We start from the raw sequence: 12516 nt of genomic DNA on the forward strand, positions 1-12516 counted from the left end.
CAAAAAAGTAAAGAGACATTCCTTTTGAAACGGACTAAAAAGGTAAGTAAGACAAATAAATTAACAGAGGGAGTACTTCACTATGTTATACTCTCTCGGTCTCAATTTATGTGATAGTGTTTGACTGGACATAAGACAAACAAATTGAAATAGAGGGAGTAGTTCACAGTGTTATGCTCCCTCATTCTCAATTTATGTGATGGTGTTTGACTGGACACGAAGTTTAAGAAAGAAAGAATGACTTTTGAAACTTGTAGTCGAAAATAAGTCATAAATATCTGTGTGGCTATAAATCATTCTATTATGGGAAAGTTGGTAATTTAAAGTTAAATTGTACTCCTTCCGTCCCAATTTAATTGCTTTAGTTTGACTAGGCACAAAGTTTAACGAAATAAAGAAGACTTTTGAATCACTGGTCTAAAACTAAAGTTGTGTGTAATGTTGGCCAAACTCCTTTAAATCTTGTGGTGTTATATATGCCTTGTAGGATTTTGGAACTAATGAGTTACCAATATGGAAAGAGACACTCTTTTTGGGACGGACTAAAAAGGAAAGTAAGACACTTAATTTAGGACAGAGGGAGTACTAAATATAGAAATATGTCACTCTTGTTTGGACTGACTAAAAAGGAAAGTGTGTCACATAAAGTATAATGTGAAATTATGAATTGACAGAGTAAATTAATGTGCGTGGTATGTGTAAGGTGTTCAGTAAGTAAGTTTTGATGGTTAGTGAAATTAGTCAATCAACTTGCCTAAATCGACAGTAGTAGGTCCTGTCTGCAGCGGTTCTATAACTAAACCAGAGCTAATGTTATTATTTTGGACACCTATACTTTGAGTAAGTGTCTGATTTTGCGAAGATTTTGGTTAAACCTCTGCTGAAAGGGATTGTGTTGGGCCCTACACGGCGTGGATCGGGATGCAGGACCCAAAAAAAAAAAAAGGATCCTCTATAAAGGATAACTATATCTTGAGTCTGTGCCTGATTTCCTATAAAAGTTAAAAATCAATTTTCTGGTGAAAGTTTTCCGAAACACGAGCTAACTACCTTCTTGATTGCTTTCAAGTTCCGACTCTGATTGCTGCTCCTTTGCTCACTTCATGGTTTCCTGATCCAAACCACAACACAAACCTCCTTGAAAAGGTTTAAAAGAGGGTCAGCTGGCTTAACACTGCAGCTGGCTAAATGCATAATGTTGTGCTTTCCGTATGTTTCCCCTATGTGAAGATAGAGCTGTACCATAATGTTGTGCTTTCCGTATGTTTCCCCTATGTGAAGATAGAGCTGTACCACACTTTTGTTACTCCCGCCGTCCCAATTTATGTGGCACTTTTCGCTTCCTGTGAGTCAGTTTGACTAATCTTTGAACCTAAATTTGATTAGATCAGCTCAATACTTTAAAATTCAAATTTAGATATTCAAAAACTATACGAAAAGTACGCTATAAGTTGCAATTCTTCTCATGTCAATATGATGGAAAAAACATTTTAAAATGCTGGTCAAAGTTTATATAGTTTGAATCTCGGAAAACGAAAAGTGCCACATAAATTGGGAGTATTAATTAATTCATTCTGCTTTGAAACAAAGACTAGAAAATATAGGCGACTTTAGGTTTCTTGACCATATCTTCCCAGCCTCTTGTACGAATTAAACCCTGGAAGGAAGAGAAATATCCAGAATCTTTTTTTTTTTTTTTTTAAATCCTGTTCCTGAAATTGTTTGCTTTAGCGAATTGCAACCTTTTAATCTGGATTCTTGGTTGACATACGTCACTGCTCAATGAGTACTGTTCTTTAGGCACCAGTGAGGTATTCAGAACTCTGAAATCTTAATTTTGCTGTTGCCTTGTTCTCAGAAGCACTTAACTAATTATTCATTGGCTGTGCTTTTCCTCATCACCTTTGATCTCTCCTTTGCCTGACCACATGATTATACAGTAACTGAATGGAAGTTGGAGTTTAATAAGCAAAAGCTTTTAAAGATTGAAATTTCTGGTAAGTGATGAAGATGCCAACACGAATCAATGACATTTGAAGGAAGGACCTGAATGGCTGGTGCCATGATCACTTATATAGTAGTAAAAAGGGTAGTGCTGTTAGTAAGCCGAACAAAAGTATGTTTCTTGAGTCGCTTGTACGTATCAGTATAATTGATCATGCTGCTCATCTTTCTCTCCAAAGCCCATCCTGTTCAGGTCGTAGATGTGCTGAATGTTGTAGGTTGTAATTATGACTCCATTTTTCCATGACATTTTACTATAAGTAAGTAGACTTCATTTTTTACGACTGATTTATGTCATTATTTCATATAATTGTTTTGTTTAGGCAACTGATCATGAAAATAATGTTTTGTTTAGGCAACTGATCATGAAAATAATGTTTTGTTTAGGCGAACGCCTGGTCAAAGAGGGTTATGGGAATCAAAAGATGATCGTAAATGGGGGCATGACAAGTTCGAACAGTTGACTGTCGAAGAGAGGAATTATGATGAGGTGACTGCTTTTATTTCTTTGCTTTTCATTATGGCATTGTCTTTTTCCCTGTGTCCTAGTCTTATGCTCGTAAGATTTTATATGATCTTAATAAGCTGTCAAAATCCTCAGGATAGGAGGATATCAAGGGGTCGCTATCGAGGTCGTGGTAGGATTCGAGGGGCTGCTAGCGGAGCTTCACGAGGAAGAAGACCCAAAGCGTACATCAATGGTAGTGATCAGGCTAAGGATAATAACCAGAACATTCAGAATAATCCTTCAGAAGCTATCAGAGGTTGGGGGCCAAGGAGGTACAGACCATCTTTTAAGGACAACATTGATACACCTCCTCCACTAAACAACCAGAAAGTTTCAATTCCACTATTATTCTCCTCTTTTCCTTGTGAAGGATCTTTTTCAATTTTCTTGTCAAATCTAATTTTTCAGATCTGGTCAGTATGTTGGCAAACCTTCACTTAATAGCACAAATAAAGCATCTGCTCCTGTATCAGATTTAGAAAAAGATGCAGTTACAGCTGCCAAGCAAAGGTCTATGTCAAGTTTGAATTATGCTTCTCCTCCATTTTATCCCACTAGCTCTTCCAGTAAAGAGACTACAATAACAGACAAGAGGGAAATGCAAACTGAGACAAGTAGCTGCAGTGTTCAGTCTTCTCTTTCGGGCGAAAGTACTGCTTCTGCACAATCAACTGCAATATTCCGGAAGGATCCAAATGATTCCCTTGGCATAAACAAGCTTAATATTCATGATTCTATTCCTGCAGTTGCTGGGATGCCTTCATCCAGTTTGCAGTTGCCACTGGGGTTGTCATCATCAATAAAGTCTACTCATTCCCAGGCATTGAGAGGCCAAGGAAGAGGATTTAATGCATCATCACATAGGAATTATCAATCTCCTGTACCCAATAACCAAGTCAACAGTGTTTCTCTGCCAAACCAGCTCCACCCTGCCCGGCGATATTCTGCTCAAAGTCGAGGGCAACCTTTTCTGCAAGTAACTGGTCAGCAGTTAGTACAGCAACCGGGTAATGGATCTCAAGTTTCATCTCCCCACAAAACAGCACAACCTACGAATACCTGTGAACCTGGAGAGCTTGAATCTTCATCAGAGTCCACTAAATTAACGAGTTCTATGGCTGCAAAAGGGAAAGGCAGTCTTCAGGGTCCTGGAAGGGGATATGGGGCTCAAATTGTGGGTGCACCTGGAAACATGGGTAGTGGTCACAGTAATCAGAACTTTTCTGGGGCTCCATCCTTTCTGCCAGGTAGCCCTTTTATAGCTGGCATCAATATATACAAAAAGACGGAAAAAATTGGGTCTTGTTCTGAAACAGACTCTCTTAAGCATACTTGTCCAGTAGTGATCTTGTTTAGACAAACTTCTTTAAAGTTTGCTTTGCCCCTTGGAATGGTTCATGCATCATGTTATTTCTGTATGCCTTCTCTTGTTTTGTTTAGTAGCTAGGTTTTCTCTTCCATAAGTTATGCTCTAGTAATATCAAGTCCAGTAAGTGTTATAAACTGGTTATCGTATCGCTTCTTGTAGTAGAATGATATTTGTACTTTTAAGGAAGTATTCTTTTCTGTAATGGGATTTGCAGTCATGCAATTTGGAGGGCAGCACCCCGGTGGCGTTGGAGTTCCTGCTGTTGGCATGGCTTTCCCTGGATATGTTGGTCAACCAGATGGGCTAGGCAATTCCAAAATGACATGGTGAGGTTATCTTTAGCTAATCTGATGCTAACCATAAAGCAGCCCCAACCCCCACCCCCACCCCACCCCCCCACCCCAAAAAAAAAAAAAAAAAAAAAAAAAAGAGGAAAAAAAACAGAAAAGAAGTATTTGCCGTGTAGTGTTTGGAGATTTTACCACATAGGTTGTTTAGTCTGATGCTTCACATTTTTGTGGGGGTGAATGACAGCTGTGTGGTGTGTAGGATTTTTTCTCTGAATTATTGGATATAATAAAATTCCTGTCCTCTTCTGATCTTAGATACGGCTTTATTAGTTTGCGTAACTGGGTGTCACTAGATAATATTGGTCGGAATTTATCAGGTTGCCAGTTTTAGCTGGTGCTGCTGGAGCACTAGGCACACCATACTGTTCACCATATATTGCTGCAGATGGTGCTTATCATCCTCGCCCTAGTGGGAAGATATCATCTCTCGGTGCTGCTCCAATGTAAGTAGAATGCTTTGCAGATTGTCATGATATTCTGATTTCGTTGTGTTTCTTTCTGATGGCATATATATGTCATACTCTTGGTCAATGCAGTTATTCTTGTTCCTTTGCGTTTTCTCTTGTTTTTTTTTTTTTTTTTTTTTGCTCATATTCGTCAGTATCTTGTTTTTCAATTTAACATGACTCTTTAACTTTTATCATAACTTTTGCATGAAGTTTCATCAATAGAATACAAGGAGTCAGGACAAAGTGGAAAAAAGTGACCCAATCATAGCATTTAATTTAAAGGCCAAGCTTGTTTCTGTTTGTGCACCCAAAAGAAATTGGGAAATCTGTGATTGCAATTCCAAGTTTTCAAGGGATCTATTATCGGTTTAACCATTACTTTTTGAAAATCTGAGTGAATCTTTTGTGTCAGGAGTGTGTTATCTTGAAGAGAGTTCTTGTTCCATGTTCTTGCACTGATAATTATCTGTATATGATTCAGCATCTTTATGTACTAGTAATTTTTTTTTTTTAATTTCAACATTCTTTAGAGCGATTTCTCGGTTCTTTGAAGTATTGCAGCTATAGATGTTCAAAGCAGTGTTTGATTATAGACCTATTAAGTTGTAAAGGAACTTAACAGTACTTCCTGTATGCAGCAAAGAGAATAATACAAGCAAGCCAGATAGTGAACTGAAGCCCCAACAGACGCCTGGTAAGATATACCCATCCTTGTTAATTTGTTCAATTGGTTTTTGCGAAGCTTGTGCCATGAAACTTTCCTTGTATGTTATTGATCTTGTCTGCCTCTATTTCTTTACCAGAGCTCACAACTGATGACTTCAGACTGCGACAGAAGAATCCTCGCAGGCAAGCTGCATTTTGTATTGCTGAAATGAGATAATCATATTTCCAGTTTCTTTGTCGAACTGCTGTTTTTATGTAACCATCTTCCATTGGCTTTAATTAGAATGTTGAGTTCCTTCAATTTTTTATGCAGATATACGGAAATGAAGTTTGACCAATGAGATAGTTACATTGGTTGAAGCAGTTTGAATAAGCAGATTAAGGTCAAAATTTACAGTTGGATATTCCATCTCTAGTTGGATGTTGCAAATCTCTTAAAGAAGCTTGTGGTGATGCTGCTCTTCTCCCTGGCCCTTCGTTTTCTCCAAATGTTGATCTAGAGCATGTGGACCTCTCATGTATTAGGTCTGCCTGCTTTAGGTAACGATTTTTGCTTCCAGATTTCAATGTGATCGATTTTCTTGTTCTTTGTTTTTTTTGCCAAATGATCCAGCATTTTGAGATTTCCAGAAAATATCATCCTTAAAGGGATCTACATGACTGCCTTGATAAATAAAAAGGGTCTGCATTACTGCTGCAAATTTCCTTGTTCTCCAAAAAATGACGTAAGCAAGAAAATTTTAATTAAAAAAAAGGCACTCTTATTGGCTTAATAAATTTCATGTGACGTTTTTTTGGTCTAGCTTTAAATGGGCGTTGTATCAAGAGTATTCTATTTTACATATAATTCCCACAACTTCAGTTTTTCGTTTCTTGAACCTGTAACCTGTTATACGATTCTGATTCTGGATTTTGTGATCCCAGGTTTGCATGACAATTGCCTGCTCATGCTGCTCCACTTTAGAAGATACTCTGCAGCTTGACGGGTGGTAGTTATCTGTTTAAATATGTGGTAGCATTACAAATCATATGTGGTAGCATTACAAATCTCTAAACTTCGTACTTTGGGTATTGCTTATCTAAAAAGATGGGTGATTAGTAGTTTTATCATATATTTTTGACGCAGGTTCTTGTGGCATGGTTTTCCTTTCATTGCAGGAAGTCAGAATTGTCACTCAGCATCGGCATATGATCATGAAGATAATGTCGTGAAGGGTCCAGAAGTTGCACAGCTGCTATAGTATATGCGTTTCTCTTCTAAATGTACGTCATCTGATCTTTCCGAGTTTTCTGTTAGCAGCTTTAATTAATGTTATTACTGCTAGTCATTTGGTGAATACTTTCAGGGTTTGGATTTTGTTATATTGGTCAGAAGAGCATAGCTTGCTCAGACGTTGAATGATAAATTTTCTCTTAAGACTTTTTTTTGTTTCCTAATTGATGCAATGGTGGAGTTAATAATGGTTCTTGCTAATAGAATTACTGTCTATTCGGAGCGTTTGGGGCAACAACATTGGAAATTTTCGGTGTGCAGCGTGTATCCTTCTTGAAAACTTTGAACTATATTTAAATAACTCATCGTGTTAGTTGTAATTCCTAGTACTAGTTTCATCCCAAAATATGTTACGTTGCTCCCTGTTTTGTTCCCCGGTTTACAAGATTCAGTTTAAGTTTTATGCATTAGAACGTCAGGTTAACTTACAGATTTTTTATAGCAAGTTTAATATGTTAATATGCTATAGCCAATTAAATTGCATTGGTAGTGTAAAATTATTTTACACAGTTAGTGCATGTAACTTGAATCCAAGTATAAAATGAGTCAGTGTTCCGTAATGATGGAAAATATTTTTCAGGGGAAACTACATCATTATCCAACACTGTATAAAATTTAGGTTTAGAAACAATTTCAAAGTGAAGGATGCCACTTTTCCATTTCCAATGGAGATATTTTTTGAAGGAAAATATTTCTTCGTGTTTGATTGCCAGAAAATGACTTATTTGTTTCGGACCAAACTTAAAGCAGGGGTCTTTAAGTTCCTAATGAAGAATATCTGAGATTGATGCTTTGCTTTACGCACAACTTTGAAATATTTGCAGTGGCTGATTGAGAAAACAAATTCTAACTACCTGAAAACTAGTTAAGCAATTTTGTCCCTTCATAGCTTCTTGCTCTTTTAGGAATACATACCACTAATTCAAGGAGATTATCTACTCCTTAATAACTAAAAATCACGTAAAATAGGACAAGAAAGAGCTAAACACTCAATTTTATTTTATTTACGTATACAGACATATCTAGTACTATATGCCCACGTTTTTACATAGTTTAACGAAGCTGAAAGTAGAAGGTAGAAAACACCACGAAATTACAAGAACAACAACTTAAAATGAAGTGCTGTATCATAAATATTCAAGCATATGCAAAGGCTCAAATACCACAATAGGCTTTGATATGATTTTTCTCTTTCAAGCCATCTGTTGCACAATATTTCAAAAATTGAAAGTGATCAAATGACTTGAAATGTTGTGGATTCTCTTCATCAATCAGCTCCTCTGGTACTTTCACAGTCCCTTTCATAAAGGAGAATAATGCCAGTGAATATTTATCTTCAGCTCCTTTCATAATCACTCGATGTATCGGAGCATACACCCTACCATTGCTCCATGCCTATCATCAGTAAAATTTTAACTTAGCTATGGTTTTGTTTTAATTTATTTTCGTTGGTGAGTAGAAAATTATTTCCTGTATATACAACAACAATAACAACACCACCACCACACCAACAACAATAATAACTAAAGTGTTAGTTGGAGCAAGGAATATGAAGTTAAAATTTAAAAGATAATCATAAGGAAAATGACTTCTGCTCACAAGGAAGAAATTTTTAGAGACGGATTCAAAATTTAAATTTTGTGGGTTCGGGATACAATTGAAGGACTGAAGCCACCAGTCATGATTTAATATTTGGACATATTTAGTAGATATTAACACATAAACAAGAACTGAACCAAAAAATATTGGGTTTGGCTAAACTCATATTTTTCACCTTTTGATCAACCTTTTTTTTTTTTTTCAATGACTTGTCATACCAATATCAGATTTTTTTTTATTTTTTTTTAAGAATGACTTGTATATACCAAACATACCTCACTTATCTTGTCTAGGTAAAGTTAGTACTCTCTTTGTCCTAATTTATGTGACACTTTTCACTAGGGGTGTACATGGACCGAATTGGTTCGGATTTTTTAAAGACCAAACCAAATTAATTGCATCGGGTTTTTAAATCTATAAACCAAACCAAACCAACAAAAGTCGGGTTTTCTCGGTTTTTACGGGTTGCTCGGGGTTTTCGGGTTTTTTTCCGGTAAATTCTTCATACAAAACATATAATTTGTACTTCAAATATTTCTTTAGTCCTACTAAGATACGACTATCTGATTAAGATATTTATTAAAAAAATAACACAAAACGTGATGAGAGATGACATTGTACTAAGATATTCAACGAAAAAAATTAATGAAATTGCATAAAATAAAATGATCATAATCTAAAAGTACTAAGTCATGCTAAAATAAGTACGGCTAATTAGTATTAATTACATGACTAGATATTAAATAAAAAAATAAAATTAAGTTATGTATTTTCACTTTCTAAACTAATATAAATCTAAAGACTAGATATCAAAATTATTGTCATTCCAGTGTTAGATATGAATTTCTTTTGTTAGCATTAGTATTGATTTGATTTTTGTTGAGTTTTATTTGAGTTACTAATATCATTGGGCTATAAAACTTATTGGACAATTCAAAATTCTAATTCCAAGCTTGAAATAATATGTTAAAAGACAAAACACTATGAAAAAGTTAAAGAAACATTTATAAATTACATTATAAATAAATATTTTTATGTATAACATATGTTTGAAATCTTATAAATGTAATGTCGGGTTGGTTTGATTTGGTTTGACTTTTTTTAGTTAAAACCAAACCAAACCAAACCAATAGTGTTCGGGTTTTTCTTTTTAAAACCAAACCAAACCAATAAGTCAAACCAAACCAAACCACTAGTCGGGTTTTTTCTCGGTTTGGTTCTGGACATCGGTTTGCGGTTTGTCGGTTTGCTTTGTACACCCCTACTTTTCACTTTTCGAGATTCAACTTTTTAATTTTGACCATACATGTGGACGTAGAATCTTTTAATTTTTCAGAATAAAATGTACATAGTTGAAAACTACGCAAAAATTACTATAAATTAATAATTCAAAAAATTTAAAAAGCATATATAAAAATTGCAGTAAAAAAAAAAATTGTTTAACTCTTAAAATTCGAATAGAACTGTAACATAAAGTGGAACGGAGGAGTAATTCTTACCGTGAACGGCTCACCAGCTATGAAGACGACAGCCTTATAAGAGGAAGGATGAAAAGTCATCCACTTGCCATCTCTTGTTTGCATCTCCAAACCTCCCACTTGATTAGTGTCAATAATCCCCATAAATGACTTATCTCTATGAGGCAAATGACCTATGTTTATTTCATTCATTTTTGGGCTACGATATTTAATGAATCTCATCAAATACATACACGAATGTTTTAGAGGGTCGTAATATTTCTCTAAGCCATAGCTTTCCAACATCATTCGAATCACCACATCGTCAAGTTCAGCTATTAATTTAGAATATGAAAGGGTTTCTTCACTGCAAAAGACAACATAACCAACAAAGTATTACATAATTATTTTTACTGAAAGAGCTTAATTAATCCATCCACAAGTTAAATACACCTTGCTAAATGTTGTGGCCACAGATTATTAATTACTTCACTAGTTTCAATATATGTGATACTATTTTTTTATTAGTCCGTCTAAAAAAGATGACACGTTTCTATATGTTAAAATAATATACAAACTTTTTTTTAAGGAAATTTTCGTGAAAGAATCTGGGTAGTTGTTAAGCGGGTTCGAACCGTGAAAGCAACCACCAATGCTTATATTAGGGTAGACTGGCTACATCACACCCTGGGGTGCGACCCCTTTTCCCGACCCTGCTAACGCGAAATGCTTTGTGCATCGGGCTGCCTTATATATATATATATTTTATTTTTTAAAACTTTTTTATTTTACGCTGAATAACAATCTCTATATGTTCACACAAATGTTATGGTTAGAGCTGTACAAAGTAAACCGACAAATCGCACTAAACCGATAAACCGAATCAAATCGAGAAAAAAATCAGACTAGTGGTTTGGTGTTGGAAAAAAAACCCGACCATAATTGGTTTGGTTTGGTTTTAACTAAAAAAAGTCAAACCTAATCAAACCAACCCGACATTACATGTATTCAATTTTTAAAATATTTTATACATAAAAATATTTATTTGTAATGTAATTTATAAATATTTCTTAAATTTTTTCGTAAGTTTTTATCTATTATCATCTTATCCAAGCTTGAACTTACAATTTTGAATGCCAATAAGTTTTATATCCTATGGATGTTAGTAACTCAAATAAAGTCCAAACCAAACCAACTTAACGCTAATGCTTAACAAAAGAAATTCAATTTACTACTAGGAATGACAATAATATTGGATATCTATTCTTTAGTTTTTCATAATTGATTTAGAGAGTAAAAATACATAACTTAAGTTTTTTTTCTTTGTCATGTAATTAATACTTATTTTAGCATGACTTAGTATTTTTAGATTATGGTTATTTTCTTTATGGCTTGTTAATTATCAATATTTATTTTAACTGATTATATTAGCTTTTGTTGAATATTTTAATACAATGTCATCACTCTTCTCACATTTTGTGTTATTTTCTGAAGAAACACCTTAATTATATAATTGTATCTTACTAGGACTAAAGAAATATTTGATAAAAGTTATATGTTTTGTATCAAGACTATTCCCCAAAAAAACCCGAAAAACCCGAGGTTGAAAAATCCGAATTTTATTGGTTTGGTTTGGTGTATAAATTTTAAAACCCGATGCAATTGGTTTGGTTTGGTGTTTAAAAAATTCGAACCAACCCGGTCCATATACACCCCTAGTTATGGTATGTATAAGAATACAAATTTAAAAAGTTTACAATTCTTTCTTAAATTTTGTATCCACTTTAACATAAATTGGAACCAAAGGAGGTGGGAACAGTTTTTACACCACTGTATGTAATTTAAATTCTTTTGAAATGAAATATTTCCTAGATCTGTTTCATTTTATATAGGACTTCTTTCTTTATTAATATCTGTTTCATATGCTAAGACCCCCATATTCTAATGGTATTCTTTTCTTAAATTCCATGATCTTACTTGGTTTTCTTTTGAATCTGTTTCATATTTGGTATTCTTTTGAATCTCGAAAAACAAAAAGTATCACATAAATTAAGCTAGCGAGTACTTACCAAAATTTATCGACGTTACCGTTTGGCCACATCTGCTTAGCAAAATTCTTGGTTGAATCAAGAGTTGTACCATTTTCAATGCCAAAATATTCAGCAAGAGGCATGTTAGGGAAATTACCACCATAGCCAAACCCAAAAACATTGGAAGTATTTTGGAGTTTAGTTTCCAAAGGAAGTTGGAACAACTCCTTGCAGTGATCAAACATGACTTCCCGGAGCTCCGGCGAGACTTTCTTGTACCCCGCCGCAAAGCAGCCGTACTCTTCCAGGGCACGTCGGATTTCTCGGGACGTTGATATCCATGAGCTTGTTCCAGCCATCAAATTTTCATCTGTGAACTGAATGATAGGAAGTTTCGGTTCTACTTGGACAGCCATAAAGATCTGATGTGGATAAGTGTTTACCTTTAATGAAAGTGGATAGAAATCATAGGATTGCTTTTGTTTCCCCGTTATAAGTAGACAACAATCATAAACACACACATATATACACACACAAATGAGTAGAGTCGTTCCATGTAACTTTAGCCCCGAGGGAGGCCCGAGTCTTTAATTACACCAAACACACTCATAATATACTTCCAAGTTTGAATACATCCTGAGGTATATCCGTAATTAAGTATAATAAAATGTAATTATTATAAATGAAATTATAAATAAAAAGTTTATATATATCCATTTTTATTAAATTTAATAAAAAAGATAAGCATTTTTATTGAATATCTTTATTCATACATTTGATTAAAATAGAGAAAAAACTATTTTTTGGAACA

The 12516-nt window shown here is 34.5% G+C and overlaps 2 protein-coding genes across 2 annotated transcripts; one reads left to right on the top strand and one right to left on the bottom strand.

The window, feature by feature from the left end:
* The first annotated feature begins 2050 nt into the window (after nt 1-2050).
* Nucleotides 2051-6982, top strand: LOC132039462 (protein MLN51 homolog). Its single transcript, XM_059429938.1, has 11 exons — nt 2051-2116; nt 2360-2494; nt 2606-2838; nt 2921-3759; nt 4096-4207; nt 4549-4674; nt 5319-5374; nt 5484-5529; nt 5660-5886; nt 6271-6358; nt 6505-6982. Exons 1-9 carry the CDS (start codon nt 2051-2053, stop codon nt 5685-5687), a joined length of 1641 nt encoding a protein of 546 aa, XP_059285921.1. The 3' UTR covers nt 5688-5886; nt 6271-6358; nt 6505-6982.
* A 611-nt stretch (nt 6983-7593) lies between these two features.
* LOC132038967 (2-oxoglutarate-dependent dioxygenase AOP3-like) lies at nt 7594-12260 on the bottom strand. The gene is made up of 3 exons (XM_059429477.1): nt 11745-12260; nt 9718-10042; nt 7594-8014 (listed from the first exon to the last, which is right to left on the bottom strand). The coding sequence occupies exons 1-3, from the start codon at nt 12119-12121 to the stop codon at nt 7775-7777; spliced, it is 942 nt and encodes a 313-aa protein (XP_059285460.1). The 5' UTR covers nt 12122-12260; the 3' UTR covers nt 7594-7774.
* Nucleotides 12261-12516: the final 256 nt, after the last annotated feature.

The sequence above is a fragment of the Lycium ferocissimum genome, chromosome 12 (genome assembly GCF_029784015.1).
Source record: "Lycium ferocissimum isolate CSIRO_LF1 chromosome 12, AGI_CSIRO_Lferr_CH_V1, whole genome shotgun sequence".
Taxonomy (NCBI): domain Eukaryota; kingdom Viridiplantae; phylum Streptophyta; class Magnoliopsida; order Solanales; family Solanaceae; genus Lycium; species Lycium ferocissimum.

Coding starts and splice junctions, on each gene's coding strand:
- LOC132038967 (XM_059429477.1), bottom strand. CDS start 12,121: ATGGCTGTCCAAGTAGAACCGAAACTTCCTATCATTCAGTTCACAGAT. Junction 10,043..11,744: donor GGTAACGTCGATAAATTTTG/GTAAGTACTCGC, acceptor TGTCTTTTGCAG/TGAAGAAACCCTTTCATATT. Junction 8,015..9,717: donor TAGCTGGTGAGCCGTTCACG/GTAAGAATTACT, acceptor TACTGATGATAG/GCATGGAGCAATGGTAGGGT.
- LOC132039462 (XM_059429938.1), top strand. CDS start 2,051: ATGGCTGGTGCCATGATCACTTATATAGTAGTAAAAAGGGTAGTGCTG. Junction 2,495..2,605: donor AAGAGAGGAATTATGATGAG/GTGACTGCTTTT, acceptor CAAAATCCTCAG/GATAGGAGGATATCAAGGGG. Junction 4,208..4,548: donor GGCAATTCCAAAATGACATG/GTGAGGTTATCT, acceptor GGAATTTATCAG/GTTGCCAGTTTTAGCTGGTG.